The 26,333-nt window shown below is 43.4% G+C and overlaps 1 protein-coding gene across 1 annotated transcript in view; it reads right to left on the bottom strand.

Moving 5' to 3' along the window:
- ADAMTS18 (ADAM metallopeptidase with thrombospondin type 1 motif 18) overlaps positions 1–26,333 on the bottom strand; it is a 386,340-nt gene that overhangs the window by 123,048 nt on the left and 236,959 nt on the right. Inside the window, exon 12 of the mRNA XM_078668828.1 lies at positions 19,453–19,601. Coding sequence (XP_078524954.1) covers positions 19,453–19,601 — 149 coding nt within the window. The remainder of the gene's footprint in view (positions 1–19,452; positions 19,602–26,333) is intronic.

The following is a 26,333-nucleotide window of genomic DNA, read 5'->3' as shown; positions in this document are numbered from 1 at the left end:
CGGGGGCAAGGGTCAGATGGAACCTCCAAGAAAATGGACTTCATGGTATAAGCAATTTCAAAAGTGGTGATAGCAGGCCTCAAGGTCAGGGTTCTTTCACCCGCCATGATGGGACGTTGAGTTGCAATGGTAACGAGATCTGGTTGAGGGTTGAGGTTGCTGTATATGGAGGTAATTTTGTTACAGAAGAATTCTGAGAGCTTGTTGCAAAGTCCTTGTGATGGGGTGATTTTGCTGTAGGCAGTAGGAGGCATGGTGAAATCTTTGATGATGGTTGAAGATTTACTTGCATTCTGGAGTTGATGTGGTGGTTTATTAACATGCTGAGTGAGGGTAAGTTTTCTGAGGATTTCTAGAAGGGCCTTAGAGTTTGAGTCGGTGTGGTCTTCTAGGTTACAATTGAGGTTCTCCAAGGAGGATGAAAGTGCTGGCTTTGATGAGGAGGGGAGAGAAAAAGTCCATGGTGTTGCAGGTGAAATTGGTGTGGGACATCTAACGCTTAGAATATAGGTGTAGGTAGGTGGTAAATAGTCTTTTGTTCATACAACCCATAAGGTTCTCAAAAGGAGCATCTGGCTATCATAAATAGCTTTTAGTTTTTTACATGAAAGAATGCCTCTGCTCACTTACAATTTACTAATAATATATTATACCTAGGGACATCGTTTTTAGTTTTGCCTCAGTAGTTTGTGTGTTTATTTTTAGTAGGCTTGTTTCACTTTTTCGGACCGTGTTCTTTGAATTCTTCGACACTGCATTTCTCCTGTGTGAAATACAAAAGCAGTATTGAATGTTTAATTAGTAATATCCAGTATCTCTTGTTTCTTAAATGGAGTCAAATATTCATTTACCTGGGGACCTAAGTCTCTGGTAGCATCTACCTGTTGTCTTAGGTGTCTGGCAGCACCAAGGAGTAACATTCAATTAGCTGTTGGCATGGTGTTTGGTAGCATCACAGATTTAATCTGCTTCCATAACACTATTCTCTTTGGGTGGCACCACATCTGGTACTGTATTTCAAATGTACCCAAGCCTATAGAGGGCATTGGCACGTGTTTTGTGTACCATATAGTCACTTTGGTACCAAAAAGAATCTGTAGACCCTTTTGTCACCCCATCCCTTATATGTATCGAGCTGGCTCACATTTGCACTTGTTTCCAGCTTTGAATAGGGACATGGCCTAGTCAGATAAGGGAATACATTTTCTCCTTACGTTCGCTCTATATAACAAATGCACATATGAAATGGTGCACAACAGGAGCGGCCCGTGCAGGTGAGAGCAGTGGGGCTGGGTTGGGGGGAATTCAATAGATGAACACTAGGGAAAATTAAATAAATAATTAATTTTCCTTGTCTTTCGAAATCCCACCCCACCCGGCTCCACCGCTGATGGTGCCCTTTAAAACCGAGCACAAAAGATCTCAGGAACGACCCAGGCAGTTACCCGCAGGTGGGTGCATTCATACATTGCACCCACTGGTAAGGGGCGCACTACAAAAACCATTATGTTCCCTAGATTTAAAGGTGTACCAGGGGTTTCAAACTGCCACACCGTCTTTCAAAGCAGCACTGTCCCAGTGGAGATGTTAGTTTGCACGTACACTGGGGACAACACTATTGAGGACGATGTAAAAATGACCAGTTTGTGCAGTGTGCAGATGCACACAACAATGTGGGACTGTGCATCATAATACTGTAATTTTGTCTCTGTGTTGCAATGTTGTTCAGTGAAAATGTTGATAGCAACCATAAAACAGCCATAATTTTGCCCATGCTAATAGCGTTTTAATTAAAAGTCTGTGTTGAAATCCGCATTTTGCCAAAGGAAATATTTAATTAAGTAACATTAGAAGGTCAATCAATGCAATTTCCTGGCAAGTTAAAGAACATTTTCACACCTAATAGTCAGGCCTTTCTTTTTTTTATTAAGGAAATCAGTTAGTGACACATTACAGTTCGTGGAACTTTTAAATTTAAATTTCACTGGCTGGTGAAATGGGTTCCTTATGAGGACGGTATTTCACACTACCTATCAGAATTAAGAACGAAGGATGTTATAAAGGATTCTTGTGGGACATGTGTTTACTTCTACGTTTCTGATTTACCTTTATTATTTTTTCCTTTACTGTAGGTGCTGTAAAGTGCAGGGTGTTGCCAGACAGTGGAGGTCGAAGCAAAGTCATGAGATGACAACATTCCGCAAATTCTCTATTCTATACTTAATTTGAAGAAGTTTGCAACTGTAAAGTCATAAGCAATCAAAGAAATATATATCACCAATTTATTTGAGAATAAAATAGGAAACATCCTTTCAGACCCGCCGTACTCTCTCTTCCTCCTCTTTTTACATTACGCCTGGTTGTGATGAGATTTATTTGCTCAAATTAATTTAAAATCACAATATCAAAGCCAAATAACATGACAATGACACAGTGCTTATTTAGACCTCCTCAGGATTTCCCAGTGGCCAAAGAAATTGATTTCACAGTTGAATGAGCCAGCTGTGCTTTGGCTCATGTCCCAACTTGGATGATTGTGACCCAATTATGAACTTTGTCTGGCTCTCAGACCAGCATTAATTATAAGCCTCATTGTTCAAAATAGTGTCTTAAATGTAGGAATGCGACTAGCAGTACACACTCATGGGTTTTGAAGTGCATAGGTTACAATGGCCTGGGATACAGTAATAAACAGAATATGTGAAATTTCCTCTTGATTATAATAGAGGCTGATTTAGTGTACAGGACGCTCACTATGGGCCAGATGTACGACCATTGGCAATTGCCCCAAATTGCGAGTTGCAATTTGAGAGTTGTAGTTGCCAATGAACAACAGTGTCTGAGACACTGTTTGTGATTTCCAATGGGGTCGCAAATTGCATGCCTCGTGCATATTAATTAGGCTGTCGCAATTTGCGCCCTATTGGGAATGGCTGGCACTTCCAGGGGTCAGCAGACCTCCATGTCTACGACTGCTTTTAAATAAAGCACATTTTTTTCTGAAAATGCAGCCCCTTTTCCTTAAGGGAAAACGGGATGCATTCAAAAAAAGAACTTCACTTTTTTGTTTCATTTTTTTAAGGGCAGGTAGTGGTCCCTGGGACCACTGCCTGCTCTGGAAAAATGTTTGCGCACCCATTCACAAAGGGGAAGCGGTCCCCTGGGGGCCCCTTCCCGTTTGCGGATGGTTTACCACCCTCTTGAAGAGGGTGGTAAACTGAAAGTGATTTGCGACCGCAATTGCGGTTGCAAAACATTCTTACATAGGGTTCAGACTTGCTATGAGGAAAGGACGCCTTCGGAACGCCCCTTCCTAATAGCGAGTCACCAACCCTATTTTGTGAGTTGCTATTTAATTAGCGACTCGCAAAATAGGGTTAGTACATGGCCCACAGGTTTTTTGCATGCGCAAACGAGTCTAAAACCCATTTGTACATTCCAAGAATCCATCGTACATCTGGCCCTTTGACACAAGTTTTCTTTTACTCAGAATTCCAAATGAGGAAATACAACTGTGATTTTACTCCGACATGATAGCATATTGTATTGAATTTCACCTTATATTTGGTATGCATCATAGACAGTCATAGAAAGGAAACATGTAAAATGTGATATAGGAAACAGTGTGAGAAAAAGGGGCTAAGTATGATAAACTGTGTTCATGATTGTCCCTGTCCCTCTGCATGGTCCTCAGAAGGATGTGAGATCCTGATTGTGACCTCGCAGCCTCCACCAATCTATACCATATGGTGCAAAGAGTGAAAACTTTGAAATGCTTAATGCGAAATGAGCATGAAAGGAGGAAGGAAACCTAAACTTAGTATGTCTGGAAAGGCTTACGATGTACTCCACAGCCACATTTAATATCTGAACACAATAAGATCACCATCGCCATTCTGTGATCCAGGGATAATATCACAAATACCCATTCTCAACTCTAATGAAACACAAGATTATCTAACCCTTAAAATGTTGTGGGGTTTGGACTTACAGGCGAAATCTCTAATTATAAATATTGGAGATGCAGTCATTTGTATGTGCAAATGAGCAGTAGATTCCAGAAATGCCAGAAAAGTGACACACTTGTTCCTGCTATGTTTCTGATATTGCAAAAAAGAAGGTAGCAGGAGGTTTAGGGTAGTCCTAAGCCTTCTTGGCCATCTATGCCTGCCACTCTAAAGGACTGCAATGCTACTATGTGACTGTTTTCCCTGGTGTAGAGTCCAGGAAACCAGTAGCAAGTGGTTTCCATTGAATCCAAGTGATGATGATCTGACTACACAAGTAGTCCGTTGAAACATGAATTTGCCATCAGGTGGATCCAATGGAAAACACTATTAAAGTTTATGCAGTCTCCAATTTGATACTGGCTACTTGTGATTTTCTATTTTTGGGTTTGCAACTTGTATAGCTTATAGAACATAGCTGATTTCTTATTTTGGCCTCTAAAGCCAATATCGTAAACCAATATGATGCAACATAATCCAATAGAACCAATTAGTATTAGGTTGTGTGAATTTCCATCCAACGCATCTGCCTTGCAACCATGACATGAAGTCATTCACACTTAAAACAGCGGAAACAGTGAATTATTCTGAAAACATGTGCAAAACTATTTCAACGATTTTAAGGCATGCAGTGTAAAGTGCATTTCATGTGCTGTATAATGTGAGTACCCCAAAGATTTGAATTTTAACTTCTATACATATAATTGTTTTCCGTGTAATGTTGTTTTTATTATCAATGCTGCAGATTATTACGGTCATATGCAGATACATCTGCACTGGGCTTTGTGTGCAAAAAGTAGATCTCATTTGCTATCCAACTTACAGGAAAACATAGGCCCTCATTATGATGTCGATCAGACCAAAACGGATTGCCTGTCGGATGCGGTCGAACTGACATCTAGTGCTACGGTTCAACCACCGCATTAAGATGCATGGCAGTCGGAGGCAGCATGCGGAGGGACCAACCGACAATTCCAATGGGCTCAAGGAGCCCGTTCGACAGTCGGTAGTAAAGTGATCCCCACTATGGGGCGGTGCCTGCCGGTGGGATTATGATGTCCCTTTCAGGCAGCCTTTCAATGCCGGTTGGACCGCCATTGAAAGGCAGTCAGAAATTTACTTTGGGGGCCCCTGTCCCTCTGCGGCCTCTGCTATGAGTCCTGGAGTGCACCTGTGGCAGCCCCCTAAACATCCACACCCCACATGCCAGGCACCGTACATGGTGCATGGATGTTTGCAAACATCCATGTTTCCAATGCGGCTTGTGCCGCAGCCCTTTTTAAGCCACTTCCCAAGTTGCAACGGAAAAATGGATGCTTCCAACCCCCTCATGGGTGGTTGCAACCGAATTCATCAGATGGAACCGCCGACTACTAGTCGGTCGGTTCCCATTCTGTCACGATGCCGGTTGGACGTTTGTCCGACCAGCATCAAAATCGGGGCCATAGTTTTGTCTTGTTTGGCATTACATTTGTATACGTTCCAAATATAGAAAACTAGCGCAAAGTGGCAGAAAAATGATGAGTGTGTAGTAGCAAACACATTCTAAAAAGTATAAAAAGCATAAAAAGTACTAAAAATTAAAAATACTTAAAACACAGTTATAAATAACCTTTGACATAAACTCGAGTAATATATTCCATTTTCTTTACATTTTCAATCTGCACACGCTCATCTCCATAAGGCACTTCAATATAACACATTTCCTACATTCAGCACACAAACAGAAGGTGTGGCTATCATGTTTTCACCCAAGGAATGCAAGCTGTGCCTCAGCTTCATTATTCCAAGGAAAAGCAAAGCTCTTCATATGCAAAAATGTCATATTAAAACAGCCATGCATTTTTTTAAACCAAAAATGCTATTACTTTATGCTACCTTCTGCCAGAAGAAAAACATTTCTACCAAGTATCTTCTTTTTAACATGTTTGAAGCATGCTTTGGATGTCCTTGCTCTTGCGAACTGTCCTCAGCCTTTGAAAAGGACGTAACATCATAGATGGACGGGAAGTGTGGCATTAAGCCCAATTCAGCTGCACTAAGGGGAAGTTAAACGAGGTAATGTTCTTGTTCTTTCCACCACAAGAGCATGGAACCCTTTACTTTGCACTTTTTCTACTGTCAAGGGTCTACAAATTGCACTTCCTGCACAACTCTTGTACTTGTTTTCGTTAAAGGATGAAGGCAGTTCACAATATGGAGCGATCTTTTGTTTAGTTTGCGAGTTTTATAGAGCACAATCTTTAACCGAAGCTATTGAAGTGCTTTACATGAGCACCAGTTACATTACACAATGTTACATTTTTTAAGGCACAGGAAGATTAAGTGATCTGCCCAGATTCACATGATACTGAGCGGGCGCTGATGATTTCAAAAGTTCGGTAAGAAAATCATGTTAAAAGATTTGACTTGGGAAATCTGGCATACGTTGCACATGTAACGAGCGTATGTGCTTTTTTAATGCATATAGATAAACATTTTCAGACAATGGTTTTACAATTGAGTTGTTAAGTGTGTGTGTGTGTGTGTGGTGTCCAGCTCGTCATAGCAATACTTATTTCTACTGCACACCCAAGGTTATGTTGGTCTCATTTTCATTTAACTCACCATAATATTGAAGCCTAATCTATTCTTCATTAAAGGTAACCCAATTCAGTGCAAACTTGGCTTCGGTTCAACATTTCATTCAGATGAACACATATCATGTTAAACTGAAAATGGAATATTTGAGCCTTTATATGATGACAATCTTTCAGTGCTTCCCGAGTCCTACAGGGACATCAGGTTGGCAAAGGTTAAATAAAAAACACCAGTAGGTGTGATATCATTCCTAATGTAAGTGCCAACATGGCAATCCCGAGTAAACATCTGTCTTTCTGTAATGAATATTACACATAGCAACATAACAGTAAAATGTACAAGGCGGTAATTGCTTTCAAAATGACATTTTAAACCATGGTACAGAGCTTTATGTGTGGTTTCTTGTAAAATGGGATTAGAGTTGCTCATTTTCTCCTTAAACACGATCATAAATCAATTTCACAATTCAGTGTTACTTCCTGGCTCACATTCACATTCCACAATCGCTTCCAGAATCTATGTAGGGAGCTAGGTAGTGGGCAATGTGTTTCACTTTAATTAAGACGCAAAGCCACAGTTTCTACATGTTAACCAGCTGCATAGTAACTATCACACAGTTCTGTGTAAGTGTTCCTATCAAATATATATAAATGGGTATTTATAAATATAAGCAATATATGTATCATTAAAAGACGGTCATATTCTGAGTAAGAACATATATACATACATTATGCAGGAGGCTGTATTGCCTGTATAAATTCACGCCCGTAATTTTCTAAAGATAGTGGAGTTGAGATCACTATTCACTTGTAATATGAACATTACATAGATATCCTAAACATTTACTACAGGTGAGTATTTAAGCGACAGTTGCTTACCATTACAGGGCTAGCAGCAAGGTCAAAACTGCCTTACAAGTTTAATACCAAATGGCACGTGGATATATATGTAAATGGACGATTTCTTATAGGTCAATTTTAATATAAGCATTCTTTATGCTTAGATTCCAGTGATTGACTGAAAAGTTATATTAAATTCTAATTATGGAAACTTCTACTAGAGTTTAACATTCGCATTCTTACACCTATCTTTGTGTTACTCCATAGCTTGAATGTAACCAGACAGCGGGCAAGGAAACAGATAAATGCTCTGCTTCCAGCAAGCAAGAGCATTTTCACTGCTCTCACTTGCTGGAAGCAGAGATTTTGCTGGGGCTAGGCAAGAGCGGTTAAACCTCCAGCTAAGCCACAGCAAATAGCTGTGTCCCGGGGTGGGCACCCCAGGACATAGCAGGAGCCAGCCTAATTTCATGTTTAGCCCCTTGGGAGGCGGCCATCCCTGGGGGCACATTTAGGTCCAGAGGGTCCGCCCGCATATATTATAAGCAGTGCCCCAGGGAGGAGGCTGTCCCCAGGGCTGCAGGTGGGCGTGCAGGCCCCCATATTCCTTTGATTACTTTTGCCCCAGGGAGGAGGCAGTCCCATGTCCCCCATCCTATTCTTGAGATATGCCCCCGGGACCTGGCCCACCCAGTGGATTAATAAACAAGCGCTGGAGCCCACGCTTTATTTCTTCCTGCAAATTCCCAAATATCACGAATTCAATGCAAATTTTGTTGAAAAAATGCTTTTTTCACTGGACCCCAGGACCAACTTTAAGGGGTCAGAGTATTTCTACCCTGCCCCCTTTTCTTTCTTTAACATTGTTTTGTGGGACTCAGCTGAAACAAGTCCGAAGATGACTGCCAACACCTCCTGGTTGAAGTGATGGCACCCAATCACAGGTCTGCATTTCGACGCACAAGCTCGTCATTGTTTGTGGAGTCCTCGCAGCCACAGATATCACTATCTTTTTTTCTTAAATTTCTCAACAACTACGAAACGGATTTACACCAATTAACAAAAACCACAATCTGCATAACCAAGTCTACCTTTCTCACAAATTTCGTGTAATTCCATCCAGTGGTTCAGGCTGTAGACATGTTCAAAATTCCTATGGGAATTAACATGGCAAACACTTTTTTGACACCCCCATTTTCTTGGTCTCCGCTTGACGATTCGCCTCAAAACTTTCGATGCGCTCCAAGAATCACCTATACACTTTTGGGGAAAATTTTGTGAAGAGATACAGGCAAGTTAAAAAAACACTTTACCTATGAACCCATGGTCTTAACTGTAACTACCTATGGGCGATCGCCAGTAGGTAAGAATCAAATACTATAAAATTAAAATTATAAAGAAATATAAAAAAAATATTTTTCAATATTAGGAAATGTATTGGAGTCTGGGAATAAAAGATGTACTATTACCACTCCAGTTTATGCAACACGAGGGTAAGCGTTGGACTTAAGAGGGGATACATTTACTATTTCCACTATAGTCTGTGGAACAGTAGGAAAGCGTTGGACATCGGAGGCGTTAAATTTACTATTCCCACTCCTGTCTGTGCAACAGTACAAAAAGGGTTGGACTTTGGAGGGATTACATTTACTGTTTCCATTCTAGTCTATGCAATAGTAAGGAAAACGCTTCACTTCGGAAGGGGTACTTTTACTATTCCCACTCAAGTCTGTGCAACAGTAGGGAAAGCGTTCGACTTTGGAGGAGTAAGATTTACTATTCCCACTCCAGTCTGTGCAACAATAGGAAAGCATTGGGCTTCAGAAGGGTTACATTTACTATTCCCACTCCAGTGTGCAACAGTAAGGAAAGCTTTGGACTTCGGAAGGTTACATTTACTTTATTGATCACCCCAGTCTAGACAACAGTAGGTAAACTACTTTACTTCAAACACATTATATATTTGAATAACCGTATTAATTTTAAAAAGTATATAAAACTCTAAATATAAACATTATTACTTAACGTAAAATATATAGAAAAATAAAAAAAATTATTAGCCAATTTAAAAAAATTCGTAAACAATGTAATATTTAAATTTAAATTAATTTAAATTAAGTAGTAATAGTTATTTAAATATTACTTAATTAAATGTCCACCCTATGACCCTACAAACCTATCAACCCACATCTAAAATATAATTTAAAAAAACGAAATCTAACACAATTCACATAATTGATTATCAATTACATAATTAACTATTTATGGTTGATTGTTAATTATTACTTAATTAACTTTCCATCCTACAACCTTTAAAAACAGCACCTCACACCTAAAATACAACTAAAATATATCATTATTACACAATATACATAATTAATAATAGTAATAATAATAATCATTATTATTTTATTAACTTCCCACCCTATACGCCTACAAACCTAGCATCCTGCAATTAAAATATAACTAAAATAAATTAGTATTACACAATTTGCATAATTATTAATCAACTAACTAATTAATAATACATCATTTATTTAATTATTATTAATTAATACATAACGAACTTCCCACCTTAAAGCCCTACAAATGTAGCAATCCGTATCTAAAATTACAAGTATAATAAATCAATATTCTATAATATACATAATACATATCAATTGTATACTTACTTAAAAATGATGAATTGATAATTAATTATTACTTAACTAACTTCCCATGTTATCCCGCTACAAACCCAACAAATCGCTACAACACTATAAATTACTAATAACAATTAAATAAAAAATTCTAAATTAATTAAAATTACAAACTATATTAAAACATGTATAACATTTAAACAAAAAATACCAATACGTAAACTAATATATAAACTAAACTACATTAAATAATAAAAAACAATATTCTTTACAACTATATGATTGGAAACGATATTTACAACAATGTTATTACTTACCTGCCAACGATATTTCTGTTCTTGCCAGCGATATTTCTGTATCACAATATTTTTTATCACAATATTTTTTTCCCAATATTTCTGTCTCATGATATTAACAATTTATTATTTATTTAGAAGTTTTGCATAGCAATAGCTTGACCCAAGGGTATCAGAGCGCTTTACAGCAGCTACAGTTATGAGCAATTTTTTTGGGGCAAAGACAAACATCTGCAGGTTACCAACTTAAGAGCATTCAAAAACAAAGTTACAATACAGATCTTCAGGCTGAGGGGTATCAGGAAGAGGAGTTGGTTGTCTTTCGTAAAGTCAGTTGTGGAATTCACGTTGCGATCAAGAGCGCTCAAGGAAGAGGGCTTTGAGAAGAATCTTGAATTTCGGGAAGGAGGTGGTCGTTCTGATGTGGGGAGGGATGGAGTTCCAGATCTTAGGTGCATTTCCCGCAAAGGATTTATTTGCGGTTTTGTGTTTCCGTGATTTCAGTGGGTTGAGTAGAAGCGTTTTGGAGCTTCTGAGGTTCCAGGACTGGCCAGCCCTTTTGAGTTTGGCGGCCAGGTATTCTGGTTTACCAGTGTGCAGAGCTTTGTGGGTGAGACAGGCTGTACAGAAGCTGGCTCGTTGATCAATAGGGAGCCACTACAGTTCCTTGAGTGCCGGAGAAATGTCTTCGAATTTCTTAGTTCCTGTGACCATTCTTGCTGCGGCATTGAGGGTGGTGGTGAGGGGACCTAGGTGGGATTTTGCTCACCCGGTCAGGGTTGCGATTCCGTAATTAATTCTGGAGAGCACCAGTGCCTGGGTGGCTTGTTTAAGAACTTTCGGGGGAGGAAGGGTTTTATTTTGTATAGCAGTTTCAGATTTAGGAACACACTTTTGGCGGCTTTTGAGATGTGTTTTTTCATGTCCAGTTTGGGGTCAAGGGTAATACCTAGGGATTTCACCGAATCCTTTGGTGCAAAGGCACCATTGAGGGCATCAATGGTTTCGAGCCATTCTTCGATTTGGGGGGTTTCATCTCTGTTAGAAATTAGGAGAACTAGTAGAATTAGTTTTCTCTTGGTTGAGTTTAAGGTGGTTCGCTGAGAGCCAATGTTGGACCTCTTTGAGCATGACATTTAGTCTTTGTATGTCTTTGATCGAGGTGGTTTCCAGAGAAAGTTGTGTGTCGTCTACATAGAGGTGGAAGGGGATGTTAGAGTTCCTAAGAAGTGTGGTGAGGGGTTCCAAGTAGATGTTGAAAAGTTGGGGAGAGAGTACTGACCCTTGTGGAACTCCTCTGTTGACGAGAAGGGAAGGGGGTCTGACTCCGAGTTATTGATTTTTATTCTTTGCATGCGGTTGAGAAGAAAGGAGGAGAACCAGTTTAGTACTGTCAATTCGGTGCCCGCTCTTTCATGGAGGACTTTGAGGAGCAGGTTGTGATCAACAGTGTTGAACACAGCCGATAAATCTAGGAGAATGAGGAGGCTGCATTGGTCTGAGTCAAGTGGAGATCGTCTAAGACATTTAAGATTGCGGTCTCTGTACTGCATCCCTTTCTGAATCCTGATTGAAGAGGGTTTAGTAGCTTGATATTCTCTAGGTGTTGGGTTAGCTGTGGAAGAACACATCTTTCAAGAGTTTTGGATAAAAGAGGAAGGTTCGATACCGGTCTGAAGTTGTTCATGTCCTCCGAGTCTAGCCGGGTTTTTTTAGTAGCGGCGTGACTTGGCCTACTTTGAGGCAGTCTGGAATGATTCCCGAGCTCAGTGAGCTATTGATGATCTTGCACCAAATAGGGGCTAGGGTAAGCTTTAGCGCTTTAGCCAGGCTCAAGGGCTCAAGGGCTGCTGATCTAGGGAGTGGGATGAGGGTTTAGCAGTGGCGATCAGATTGACTATTTCTTCTACCTGGATGGGGCGGAAGGAGGTCCAGTGAGTAGGTGTGCTCCCTGGTATGTTGCCGTGTGTTGTTGGTCTCAGGTTCTCCATGGGAGTGGCGGGAAATGTGTTGAGAGAGAGATCAATATTGACGATTTTTTCACTGAAAAAGTTGGCGAAATTGTCGCAGTGATCTTTGGACGCCACTATGTTGGATGGTGTTGGTTTGAATGTTTGGTTCCTAATGATGTTAAAGAGTTCCTTGGGGTGGTTTTTTGCATTGTCTAAGGCGGAGCAGAAGAAAGTTGTCTTTTTGTTCCTAATGTGTTTATTGTAGTTTCTACGTGCTTCCTTGAGTTGATCGCGGTGGAGGGAGGAGGGCTTGTTCCTCCACATTCTTTCTAATGATCTGAGGTGTCTTCTTTCGTCATTGATCTCTGTGGTGAACCAGGACCTGAAGGGGGTGTTTCTTGGTCTTTTTAGTTTCAGGGGTGCCAGAAGGTCCAAGGTGAGCGTCATGTTGGAATGGTAGAGAGAGGTGAGTTCGGTGGTTGAGAGGTGTTCCGTCCTGCTTGGGAGGAGCGTGCTTAGCCCGTCTTCTAGTGCACCCCGGGGGACTCGAGCTGTGTTCCTGACCCATTTGGGAGGGGCCTGCATAGGGGGTTGAGATACGGCCGGTTGGTTGATGTGGAAAAGAATAATGTGGTGGTCCGACCAGTACACGGGAATGATATAATCTATAGTGATTGTGGTTCTGTCCGAGATGATTGCGTCTAGGATCGCTCTTCTACGGTGTGTTTCTTCTGAGCAGTGTTGGGTCATACCGCTATCCAGCAGGAGATTGGTGAGAGATTGGATGAGCGGGTTTTTTGTTTCGTTCCAACGTAGGTTGAAGTCGCCCAGAACTATACTATTGTCGTTGCTGAGTGCGCATTGGGTGATCAGGTCAGAGAGCTGTGTTCCAAATCGTTGGAGTTGCCTGGAGGATGGTACAGGGGATGGCAACGAAGCGACCTGTTCGTGAGCGATTTGATGTTGACCGACAGGCACTCGAAGGTTTTATAAAGGCACGAGGAGCATTCTGAGATGGAGTGATCACTTCTGTGAATGATTGCTAAGCCACCTCCTCTATGTTCATGTCTATCTTTGTGGATTATTGAGAACCCGGGTGGCACCAGCATGTCCATGTTGGGGTAGGACAACGTGTTGAGCCACGTTTCCGTGATGAAGGCTACATCTAGGTCATGGGAGAGGATGGCTTCTGCTATTTCAGTTGCATGTTTGGAAGCAGATCTGCTGTTGATGAGCATGCAATTAATGGAAGGTTCTTCGAGTTTTGAATTGCTGGGTTGGGCTCTAGGTATGGAGGATAGGTGCGCTGGGGGTCTGGTGTCTCTCCGTGGGGGATGGTCCCTACCCACTCCAGTGATGACTTGGATCGAGGATTTAGGAGAGGAGTTCATCTGCGGGACCTGTGCTAGGATGTGTGGAATCACATTCTGGGAGCGTAGTGCGAACTTAGGGTGGGGGTATGTGGGTTGGTTGTATGATGCGGCGAGTGTGGTCGCTTCCTGAGGGGAGAGGTCAGGGTTAGATCTTCTAGGCCTATCTGCTCGTGACTCAATCCTTGATTTGGAGGGTGACGGGCGAGATCTGTGGGGGGCAGGGGTTCGGTTGGGGGGTGGTGATTCAATCCTACTAGGTTGAGATGGGGAGGGGGCATCTACAGGCTGTTGGGTGGGTAGACAGATTTTTGCTAGGGAGGATAAGGTTTCATTCAGGCCACAGACTACGATTTCGAGTTGCGCTCCATAAGGGTGAGGTGTTGCGTCATGTTATTAGAGGAGAGAGGAGGGGAGGATGGGAGGAGCTGGGTTCTGGGGGAGAGGGGCTGCTCGATATATTGCTTCTAGAGGGGTTCCGGGGAAGCGGGGTTGCTGACTCAGGATTATTGTCCCTCAGCGATATGGCTGAAGGTGGAGGGGGGTTGTGTTCCCATTGTGGTTGGGAGTAGTGTTCTTCTCTGGGCGGGTGGCATTGCTCTAGTTACGTTGAGGTTGACGGTGAGGGGGCTGTGAATCGGTTTTGCTTGGGAGTTGGACTTCTCTTTGAGGGGATGACTGTGCACTGGGTGCGATTGTGTTGGTGTGGGAGGTGGGGCTGTGGGTCCGATGTGGATGGGAGTGAGGCTTGTCTCTGGGCGGCTGGCTGAGATGGGTCGGGGGTAGGGTTGGATGATAGGAGAAGCCATAGTTGAGGAGGACGCAGGGCAGGTGGAGTCACGGTCTGGTGGGAAAAAGGTTCGGGGAGAGGGCGTGGGCGTGATCTGGTGACTAGATGATTGTTCGAAGTCTCCCGTGGGGTGGGGTCCGTGAATGGTGTGTGTTGTGGGGTGAGGCCTTCTTAAGTGAGGGGAAAAGGGAAAATTAGAGAGGGAGAGACGGTAGTGGTGTATCCAAAAGGAAAGAACCGCACATTCACTATTAACAATGAGATATACAATAAGTACTGGAAATGTAACAAATCTTCAGTTGCGAAGACAGAGTGCTGCACAGACCACTATCCCCCACTACCAAGAGAGATTAAATGACAATCAAAGATTGGCAAAATACAAATGAAGCAAGAGGGTCCAATCTAGCACATTCCTAACATCCAAATATACAAGGGCAAACTATTAAGCCTCCTGATCATTTTTTGATAAGCAAAAAGTTTTCCAATAACAGTGACGGTTGCACATCATAAATGGACAAAAAAGTTCAGTTTCTCATGTTCTTTATTCAAAATTCCATAGAAGTATGCTTGACCAAAAAGAACAGCCGACACGTGTTTCGTCAGTACTAGGAGTAAGTACTAAAGACTTTTTCAAGGCTAGGCAAGACGAAAAATAACGTTGTGTGTCACACTGGGGTTTGTCCAGACATGGCGATTTAAAATGTGGAACCATATACAAAGAAAATCCGGAACGTCAAGTCACAGTCCACGTATTGAAGAATATGGAATCAAAGCATCCTGGTCTGGGCCTGCATACATGAAACGCAGGACTCCCTCACACGTGTGTTGTAACCAAGTATGCTCAATCAAGACGAAAGAATAATCGTTGTCTTAACTAGAATGTTCCAGTAGTAGAGAGTGAGATTATCAGGGTGTAATCCGGTGCTCACATGTGAGTGTGTGAGCTTACAAAATGAGCGTCAATGGAAGAGTAATCCAATATGCTGCAGCCAAACCCCACTGCAGCGGAGATCGTAAGTAGTCGAGTCCATTTAGTAGCGGAGTCAGTAAAGCGGAACATGAGAAACTGAACTTTTTTGTCCATTTATGATGTCCAACCGTCACTGTTATTGGAAAACTTTTTGCTTATCAAAAAATGATCAGGAGGCTTAATAGTTTGCCCTTGTATATTTGGATGTTAGGAATGTGCTAGATTGGACCCTCTTGCTTCATGAGGGGAAAAGGGAGTCGAAGAACTCGAGGTTCTCTTTTTTACCTGAATTAGGATGGTGCCGTTTTCAAAAATGGTGATGGAGATGCATCCGGTTAAGGTCTGGTGTTCCAAGAGAGAGATTGTCAGTTTACGGCTGTGGGCTGTGATGGTGGTTTTGGAGACGATGAGGTGAGAGTTGAAGATGGTGGCCCAGGCTTCGAGCCTGTCAGTATGGAAGATTAAGTCCATTTTACACTGCCCTCAAGATGGGCAGTGGTATGTGTCTAAAACTAGCGTTTCGGGATGTTGTCTGATTATTCTGTGTATAAGGTGTTTTTTTGCTTTGAAGGAGAGTCTGGGGGGAAGTTATCGCAAAGGCATTCTGTCCATGGGTTGTAAGGTAGTTAGGTGTAGGACTCGGATATGGGTCCAATTTTATGGCCGGGGGCATCTTCGTTGAGCGGAAGGGGGGTAGTTCCTCTCGCGCGAGAAAGGGGGAGGGTGTCGCTTCGGGTGGAGGGTGAGCTGCTTGACTTGATGTGTAGTGGGGCAGTAGGCAGTGAAGTCTCTCAAGTGGGGTGGCCTATTGGCTAGGCGACAAGGGGTCTACAGGTGTGGCCCATTTGTGCGAAGGGGGAGAGTGTTGTGCTGGGGGGAGGGGGGAGTTGATTGACGGGGTGGAGTGTGGGGGCGCTAGAGGTGGGGACTGGAGACCTCTCTGGTGGTGGGGGGTTGGTGTGCCTAGGGTGAAAAAAAAGTCTTGGTTTCCCTTGGTTGTGGGAGGATGGTGTGAATAGGGTGAAAAGCCTTTCGTTCGGTTGTGGCTGCGAAGCAGATTGAGGGACGCTACTAACCTGGTGTTGCTGGTTCGACGGGAGACTGTTCGGCTTGGGTAATCCCGGTCAATAGCAGTGCTTCCAGGTCGTGGGCTCGGCCAGGCGACTCCTTTTTTTTGCGCCCCTATAGTTTACCGCAGTAGGGGGCACCAGTGAGCCCAGTAGCTTGCCTCCTGGATTTAGGAGATGCTGATTTTGAATTTGAGAGGCGACCATTGTAGGCGAGTCTTATTTATAGCGCCCCTCTCGTTCTTCGTTGGGGGGTGGTCGCTCCAGCCCCTGGGGGGAGGGTCGCTCCGGTACCTTGATGTTGGGGTGGGGCACCAGTGCACCTCCAACCCGGTCTCTATGAATGCAGAGTTAGAGACTCTGAGTGGCGGCCATTTTGGGGTCAGGCGGCCCCTTCACAGAAGTGTGAGTTGGGGTTAGAAGGCTTTGTGAGTCAGTTGTTTTGGGCTCTCTACTAGGTCGCCGCAGGGGTCACCTCATCTCCACCCGAAGCTGGCATCAATTTGGGCCGTTTCTGCATGTGTGTTGTTTAATTAAGCTGGTTGGGATTAGTGGGCAACCATGTTGGGAGCAGGCAGCTCCGGAACGAAGGAGCGTGGTGCTGATCGTTATTTTTGGGGTGGGGCACCAGTGCACCTCCAACTCGGTCTCTTTGAGTGCAGAGTTAGAGACTCTGAGTGGCGGCCATATTGGGGTCAGGCGACTCCCACGTAAAAGTATGATCTGAGGCTGGAAGTCTTATTCAGTTTCTTGATTTGGGCGCCCAGCTAGGTCGCCTCATGGGTCAGCTAACCTCGACCCGAAGCTGGCGTCAAATTAGGCCTTTTCAGCCTGTGTGACGAGTATTATGGCTGGATGTGACTAGCGGGCGGCCATGTTGGGGGCAGGCAGCTCTGGAGCAGTAGAGCGTGACGACAAGCCGTCGCAGCGGTTAGCGCTTGCCTGAATATGTGGCTCCACATCCGATTCCGATGTTCCTCAAGGTCGGCGCTTCAGCTGCGATGGTCCGCTGGTCTCAATAGGGACTTCTCAAGTGGGTTTTGATTATCCGCAGCAGCTCACGATGTCTTAGGTACTGCGGACCCCTCCGCCGCCGCCCTGGGTCACCTCTCCTGGCTTACCGGCTCAGGTGAGTGGAGGCCTTGGTGTTCGCTTTTTTTGGTTGAGGATGGGGGTCGCTCCGGTCACCTTGCGGAGGGGGGGGTTCTGGCGGGCATGGGACCCGGTCTCCCAAACTGGTTGAGCCATCTTCAGTGTCGATTTCAGTGGATCCAGGGTCCAGGAATCAGTCACTTATATCCGTGGGTATTGTAGCTCATTGTTTGCTTTGGCGTTCCTAGGGGGGAGTTCGGGGGGGTCACTCCGGAGTGGGATTTACACTGAATGTGATCCCTAGACCCAGAGCTCAGCCCAGCAGCTCCCTCCTTACGGTATTATGTCCAACTACCTGGTCGAAGGCTTCAAAGGGAGTTAGTGTGGGGAGGAGAGGCTTAGAACTCACACAGTGAACCAATAAACCCCATAATTAACTCACTTCTAGCCCACTCTAGAAAATGTAAGTAATGTAATACAACAACAAATCAAACTAATGTACCTCTAGATTGGGGTAAAGTTACAAGCTATACTATCTCACAAACAGGCACTTGATCAAGCACTACACCCTTTTGAAGTGTCCGCTCGTACTGTAGGACAATATCCAACTGTTCTTGGTAAGTTTTTATAGATATTGATTACGCAAAGATTAGGCCAAGTTCGGGTTCACAAATCAGTGACCAAATGGGAACTTTCCAGGTCAGTTCAAATAGTTCTTGAATGAAAGAGATGACAAAAACAAAAGGCTAACTTTCTATTAGCAGGATCATTCTTGTGGATTCAAGAGACTGTCTCTCGCTCCTTTAAGCTCAGGTCTCGAGTTATGTGCTCAATGGAGAAGTGACTGATGGGTGGTGCACTGATCAGGATTGCACAGTTGGTGTCCTCTCTGGTGTTACAGGACAGTGGATGGCAGCGTCACTCCTCACTTGGGCTACTGATGTGATCAGCATGACAAGCCTATTCAGTGAGTGCACAATATAGGAAGTTGCAGCTTCCAGACCATGGAACAGTTCTATCACCTTAGGAATGAGGATGACTCCTGTACAGTGTCAGCTTCATTCCTCACTTGGACCAATGATATGATCAGCATGGCAGGCCTGATCAGTAAGTACTCGTCTCTGGCAGTTTTGGCATCCTGGTCATGGGGCATTTCATTTCTTTTCCTTCAGCAGCGATGACAGTTTTTTGCAGCATCAGTTCATTTTCCAAGGCAGCTCCCTTTCAAATGTAATTTTGACTGTGTGTTGCTTATTGCTGTATTTGTGTTAAACCGGTATTAATGAGAGGAAAACTTTGCTTAAGACATTTTTAACTTGTGTTAAAATGACAAAATAATGAAGCAATACTTTCACAAAATGTACCGCATTACGTCACATAATTTGTTTTTCCCTGTCTCATAATTTAGTCAAACCTGCCAAACGTTTTGGACCTCCCTGTGGCACAATTACAGTGGTCCTGGCAATACTTGTATGCTCACCTTGGGTTATCATACATATCAGTATTAGTGAAGCTCTGTACCAACTCAATGGCGATGGCTAATATGTGCTGCTGGTACACTTATTGATCACAATAGTAAACATTCAGATTAACAAAGAGGAAGTACAGAACCTCAATGATGGAGTGATGTTGCTTAATAAAGTAACCTATTGGTTGATTGAACCTACAGAATTATGAACATAGAGACAACAGTATCTATGTCCACGGTTCTGAAGAGGCTTTGCAGCATGCAAGGTTGTTTTTGTACCATATTACTCTAATATTAAACAATTTGTTCTGCAAGCAATAATAATATTCATGCGCTTCAATAGTTGACAGTTTAAGAAACAGTTTATCAAATCATTGCCTACTTTGGGTTGCTGCATTGTCGCTCCTGATATGTTACTCCGCCTCCACAGTTTCGAGAGCACTCCGACCATTTAGACCAATCTGACCAGCCACCATTTATAGGTCGGGGTCCAAAGTCTCCATATTTTATGCATTGACCTCTCCGACACCACTGAAAAGAAATTAAATGAATCAGTAAAGGTTGCAGTGTATTGTGATGGACATATGAAGACACATCAACCAACTCAGACTTGTAGCCTGTGTAGCCAAGAACTGATGATTCTGCTTTGCCACCTAATTATCACCATCCATATTTCAGAAAGGCTCCAATTGCGAAATCAGTTTTTTTCTAGTATCAATGAGAGAACCAGTGGATTTGTCCAGCTTTAGGAAATGTCTAACTCAGCACTCATTCAGCACTGATTCACCTCATGGGGACTGAGTCCCCATGTCTTGTAATGGTGGCCTCAATATTTCTTGTAATGTTGCGGCCAGCAACTCAGAGCTAAAGCTCTTGCAGAACACAAGGGAGATGCTTGCCCCAATAGAGCTAGGTGTTCAGCAGGAAAAAAGCCACCTTAGCCAATGAGATCACTCTACTATTTGAGGCTGTGTGCCAGCTTGCCATCAAAACACTACTGTAAATTCCTAGAGCTAAGAGTTAGTTAATGCGACACTGGGCACTATGCCAATGAACACCCTCACTCACCAATTAAACGTGCATTCAGATCTTAGTTTCAATGTTCAATAAATGTATTTGTGTGATGGGAGCAGAAACAGACCTTCACCATGCCACTTGTAATACAAGTTTATATACTGAACATCTAATTTTACATTTTTTGTAATTTAGAATCATATTTGACACATTATTGTCATATTTCTGTTTCAAATTGGGAGAAAGACAACATTTGTGCATGATAAAAATATGCCATCTGCTCTTGTAAAAACAAGTCTGTAACATATGTTACAATGAAAGGACGATCTGTTTTTAAATGTGTTTATTTACTCACATTGTCTTACAACTTTCTTATATAGAACCAGACACAAGTATAGCTGCATTGCATTTAGCACATGAAAGGGCCTCTGTGTATGATGTTTGTAGGATAGCCACAAGCAATCAGAACTAGAAACAACGCGCTCGCCTGTCTCTTTGGAAAAATAATTGCAGAGAAGAAAAGTCATGGTGGTGGATCAAACGTCAAGACCACAAAAACAAAGAAAACAAACTGTACGTGATCAGAAATGCTTTGGTTTTTTGATTTAGAAGTTGATAAGTGATTTCAGAAGTACTAATTACACAAGGGCCTCTGTTATTGTAGACCCTATGCAGGCCCTGTGGCTTTCATTTTTCTCTACAAAGGGCAAGTAGGGAAACACACCGGGAGATAAGCATCTCCTGGTTATAAGGGTAAGCATCCCATTTAACATGAGATGTAGTCCTACAATGTGTGTCACGATGTTGCAGGCAGTCCTGCCCTCAGAAATTGTGTTGATCTAAGTTCAATCTGATGTATTAATACCACACTCTGGGATGCACTGCTCCTGAATGTGGATGGTATTTATTTTCTTTTTAATATGGAAGACTTTGCTTGTGTGCAACCCAACTATACATATATTAAGATCTAGTCACCATAGTAAATGCATTTTTTTGTTTGCAAATAACTTTGAATTTATTTGATGAATCTTCAAGAAATGTCCCCCAAAAAGTGTTCATCCACCTCATCTCCTTCCTGGAAAGTTTCAGGGTGATGTAGCAAGTGGGACTAAGAAAAAAGGGTTGGGCGGGGGCGAAACACAATTTCCTCATGTAATAGCTATTGGGATTTCGAAACAGTGCTGCAGCAAATACAGCAGAACAGAATCACACCAGATTTTGCAGAAAACTAGAACTTTTCCAGAAAGTGTGCTTCCTATGATTTAGTGTACATCCATTCAGTAGTTTTTGAGGAATTAAGGTTCAAAATGTATGCCTATCTGGACTATTGAATACACGGGCAAGTAACTCCAAATAATAGAGTGATCTCATTGGCTAATGTGTCTTTTTTTCCTGCTGGCCACCATGCTCTAGACAGAGCTTTCCAAAATCTGTGTCCCGACACGGTAATGTGTCGCCTGCAAATGGTGGGTGTGTCGCGGGATGACTGTGCAGTTACTATGCTAGACGTATGCGGAGAAAGGAGAGGGTGAGCGTGTGCTTGCGCGGCACATGCACAGTTCGCTCCGCAGTGCCATTCCCGGCAGGAGTGTTAGACTGGGGAGGAGGAGGAAACGGCAGTCTGGTGAACAATCCGGTGGCCGCCAGGCTCCACTGTCTGTCTGAGCCCCCGCACTATGAACATCGAGCCTCCGGCTGGCCTGGCCTACCTGCTGCACACTTCATTCTGACACCGTAAGTAAGGCCTTGACATTCAGCATCTTCTCACAAGTACGGGTGTTCAAGTAGGTAGACAGGGCATAGACCGCACCTTTCTGCCTGATGTATTGGTTGAATTTTCGCTGGTTCTATAAACGGTTGGCCTGGAGGATGGGTGATGTGAGGTGGGTGGAGCAGGGCTGGATGGATGAATGCTCGAAGAGTAGAATAGACGGATTTAAAGGTCAAAAGGAGACTCACTGGCATCATTCACTCGCTCACTGCCATTTGGGCTATGGTTCGAATACTCCCTTCTTTTGCACTGCCAGGTTAGGAGAGGCATGGCCCGACCTATGCTGGCTGTGCATCAGGAAGAACTGGAGCAGGCAGGCACTATACAAAGCACCGCATGCACAGCCTCAGGCGCGCAGGCACTCTACACAGCGCCGTATGGACAGCCTCAGGCGCACAGGCACTCACCACTCACTGTGTTCACAACCTTCTTGGGTTAGGAGAGGACTGATCCGGCCCAGGAAGTCTGTGCAGTAAGAAGGCCCGGAGCAGACACTATAGAAGCGCAGCATGCGCAGTCTCAGGCGCACAGGCCCTCGCCGTTCACTGAAGTCATCACCTTCTTGTGACAGGGCGATAATGAACATGCTACCTTCACTAAACAGTGCACCAACGAGAGAAGCGGCCCCCCAAAACAAAGAAGAGATAAGGGGGGGAGGGGCCCAGGAGACGGAGTCTGGGTTTTTAAGGTTAAACAAAGCACGGCACCCTTGTAAACCTGCTGGCCCTCCTGTACAATCGAACATCAAGTTCAGGGAGGCCAGATTGGGTAATTCGGCCCTAGGGACTCCCGTGGCAAACAGAATGATGGGAGTATTTTTATTTAACTTACAGCACTTAGTAGCGATGATTATCATTTATATCTCATGCCTCCTACCACTGATGTTCAGCTTGCTTCCAAACACTCCCACTTTTGGCAGATAAGAAACGTGAGGCATGAAGATTTAATGACTTGCACAGTATGACTCTATTTTATTTGTAGTCCCCGGGAATATAACTCCACTGGCCTGAGAGCTGACTGCCAACCCAACAGAAAAGCATGAGAATTCATCAAGCAAGTATTTGGAAAACATAAACCTGTTCTGACAGTAAAACAAATTTAAGCTTTACTGAAACAGTGAGTGTCTTCTAGTGCCTTCTTGAAAGGACAGAGCTGGTGTGCCTTTCACAAGTCGCCCGGAAGAGTATTTGATAGCAAGCTGGCGATAACTAGAAAAGGCTTAACCTCAGCCTTTTTCCGATGGTTGGGGGGCGCCGTAGTGGTTAATGCAAATAGTGTTTTTTTGGTGTGTTGAGCAACTAGCCTCGCAGTAGGGACATATTCACAGCTTGGTGGTATATTTCATGAAGTCTTTCTTTTTGCGTGCCTAGGATGTCAGCAGAACAAGTGATAGACAGTTTTGCCAGTCACTGTCTTTCTTAGAACAGATTCACAATTGCTTTATTAACCTTCCTCCTTTCTCAAATTTGCTTGAAAATGCACCATTTGCCCACTTTTTTATTTGCTCGTAGGTGGTTCGGGCTCACTCACTATGCTCGCTCGCATTACCGTGTCGCGAAATGATGCATGTCCAAAAAGCGTGTCACCAACATGAAAAGTTTGGAAAAGCTGTGCTCTAGAGGGAGCAAGAATCTCCCTGATGTTTTGCAAGAGCTCGAGATCTGATTTGCTGGCCGCAACATAACAAGCAATATTAAGGCCATCATTACAAGAGATGACGACTCAGTCCCCATGGGCGGTAAGTAAAAAACACAAGTCATAAGAGGGCAGGGTAGGGCTAGCCTTGTGGGGAATCTCACCAGCCCAGCCAAATAAAAATAATAAATACCTGGGGTGCCACAACCCCACATGACTCTCGCAGGAGCCAATGTGACCCCCTTACTCATGTAAGAGTCCAGTGGGATCGAAAAAGAATTAAAAACAATAAGTGCTGTGGGTGTCCTTTAAGGCAGACCAGGTCTTGTAGGTTACTCCATGCTATGCACAGTGGAAGGTTGCACACAGCAGGGGTTAGCTGCCCATTGGGGGGTTGGGTGTAGGGCCTGAAGTAACTATAAAATACGCCTTTACCCTGCACTGCTTTAGACTTCACGTATTACATCACTCATAACATGTTCTGTGACATTATTGATAACATCACTGATGACATCTTAAATAAATCATTGCTACCATCACTGTACATGGCAGTGGAGCGAGTTATAGTTACTCCAGTAAACAAGAGATGGTGAATTTCAGTGTTTTTGTGTGTTTTTTCAAATAGATAGTAAGATATTATACAAGGGGTGATAAATGTTTCTCCATTTTATAACAACATGAAAATTGCCCATCCAATTAATTTATAGCCTGCATCCTGCAGATAGTTTCATAAAACTACAAGGGATGTTGCCACTATTGCTCACCTTAAATCTCCATTCATTTGTGTCCTACCAGTTCAAATCATTCCTCATGAAGTGAGTCTCATGATAACATATAGTAATCTCTCTTTCCAAATATTTTGTATAAACCAAGGTATACATGCATGGTGGTACTTTGCAGTGACATGCACCATAAGCTGATTGCGAAAGGCATCAGATGTGTGGTTTACAGTGAGTTTTCTGCCTGTACGAAGAAACATCAGAACATGGGATTTCTGAAGTGATTTAAAGCTGATGAGTGATTTGGGGTACCCACTGAAGGAATCTGCATTATAGAGCATGGCCAAGTGCTCAAATAACGGCAATTTTATTTTGGAAATGGGGGACATCAGTATTTTTTTTATTTAGGGGAGCTATGTTTCTAATGTGTTAAGGTTACAACGAACAATTGATCTTCTCCTAAAAACAGACTAAATTCACTGGGCCCACAAACAATAACGGGCAATGTACATTGGTCAACCATGCATAGCTCAATGTAACAGCAGCAATATGCGCCAGACCCTGGAGACCTTGACCACAATATCTGACATACTTGCACCTGAGAAACAGGGCACATTTTACAGCAATTGTAAGGCCCATCTAACAGATGTGCCACCATGAAAAAATGTAGGTAGCCAGAGAAACCCAGGCACCTAGGCCCCTAAAGATGTTGCTTAAAATGCATATCAGATGCATTTTAATGTGTCCATTTGGTAAAAAAACGATTGAATTGCAACCCGGTTCCCTTACATATGCAAACTTCACATTTAAAATTGTGAAGTAAATTAATTGCACTGAGTTTGAATTTTTATCAATTATTGTTGGACCTGACCCTGTTTTCAGGGTTATCCGCCAACTTTCTGCTTTCCTCTGCCTATTTTTCTGACCTTAATTCTGTTGGTTTTAGGACTCTGGGCACGTTACCACTGCTGGCCAGTGCTAAAGTGGATGTGCTCTATTTGATATGCTAATAAGTCCGTAGTACAGTGCACTGTGTGTGCCCAAGGACTGTAAATCAAATGTTAATAGTGGGCCTGCAGCACTGATTGTGCCACCCAAATGAGTAGCCCTCCCAAACATTCCTTAGGTCAGCCACTGCAGAGCCTTGTGTGAAGTTTTAAACTACCATGTCGACTTGGCAAGTTCCTCTACTTACAAGACCCAAACCTTCCCTTTTATTACATGTAAGGCACCTCTAAGGTAGGACCTAGGAAGCCCCATGGACAGGGTGCAGGTTATTTAAAAGGTAGGACATGTGTTTTTAAGTTTTATATGTCCTGGTTCTGAGAAACTGCTAAATTCATTTTTCACTACAGCAAGGCCTATCTCTACCATAGGTTAGCATTGGAGCTGCCTTGTAACATTTTACACGTGTATCTTCCAATTGGGAGCAGACTGAAATATGAAGTTTGGTGTCTCTGGACTCACGATTTAAAAACACATATTTTAGTGAAATTGGTTTTAAAATTGCGGGACCGAAAATGTCACTTTTAGAAAATTTGCATTTTCTTACTTAAACATTCTGTGCCTCTGCCTGTCCCTAGAATACAAGTCTGGTTAAGATGACAGTTGGGTTTTGTGAATTCACTCTAGACCAGGGGTACTCATAGTACGGCCCGCGGGCCGCTTGCGGCCCGGCAAGCCTTCCTTGGCGGCCCGCGGACCTTACAGACATGTACCAGTTTTAAAAAAAAAATTCTCGAGTGTCAGTAAACACTGCCGGTTGCAGCAGCCTGGACTCGGAGAGGCTCTGCTCTCTGGGGGGTGAGAGATTCCAGCCATAGAGTGGAGCTGCAGGGGCCTCAGAAGAGGTGAAACAGAACAAAGCCTCATTAAAAAGTTAATGGTCTTTAAAGACGTGTGAAATGCTCCGGCACGGCTGTGCGCGCGCCAGGCAAGCTGTCTCATCCCGGGCTGACAAGGGGGTGGCAGGGGCGTAACACAGGCCCCCCCCGCGCAGCCCCCGCATTGCGGGGTGGCCCTGCGCTCCAGGGGCCCCATCAGTGAGCCAGCAGGCACCACACACCTGTCAGGTATTATTTAAGAATTAAAAGGTTATGCACATCGCCGTCGTTCTTTTCACCA

The sequence above is a fragment of the Lissotriton helveticus genome, chromosome 12 (assembly GCF_964261635.1).
Source record: "Lissotriton helveticus chromosome 12, aLisHel1.1, whole genome shotgun sequence".
NCBI classification, from domain to species: Eukaryota; Metazoa; Chordata; class Amphibia; order Caudata; family Salamandridae; genus Lissotriton; species Lissotriton helveticus.
Note: the sequence above shows the minus strand (reverse complement) of the source record. Positions and strands in the feature narration are given on the sequence as shown.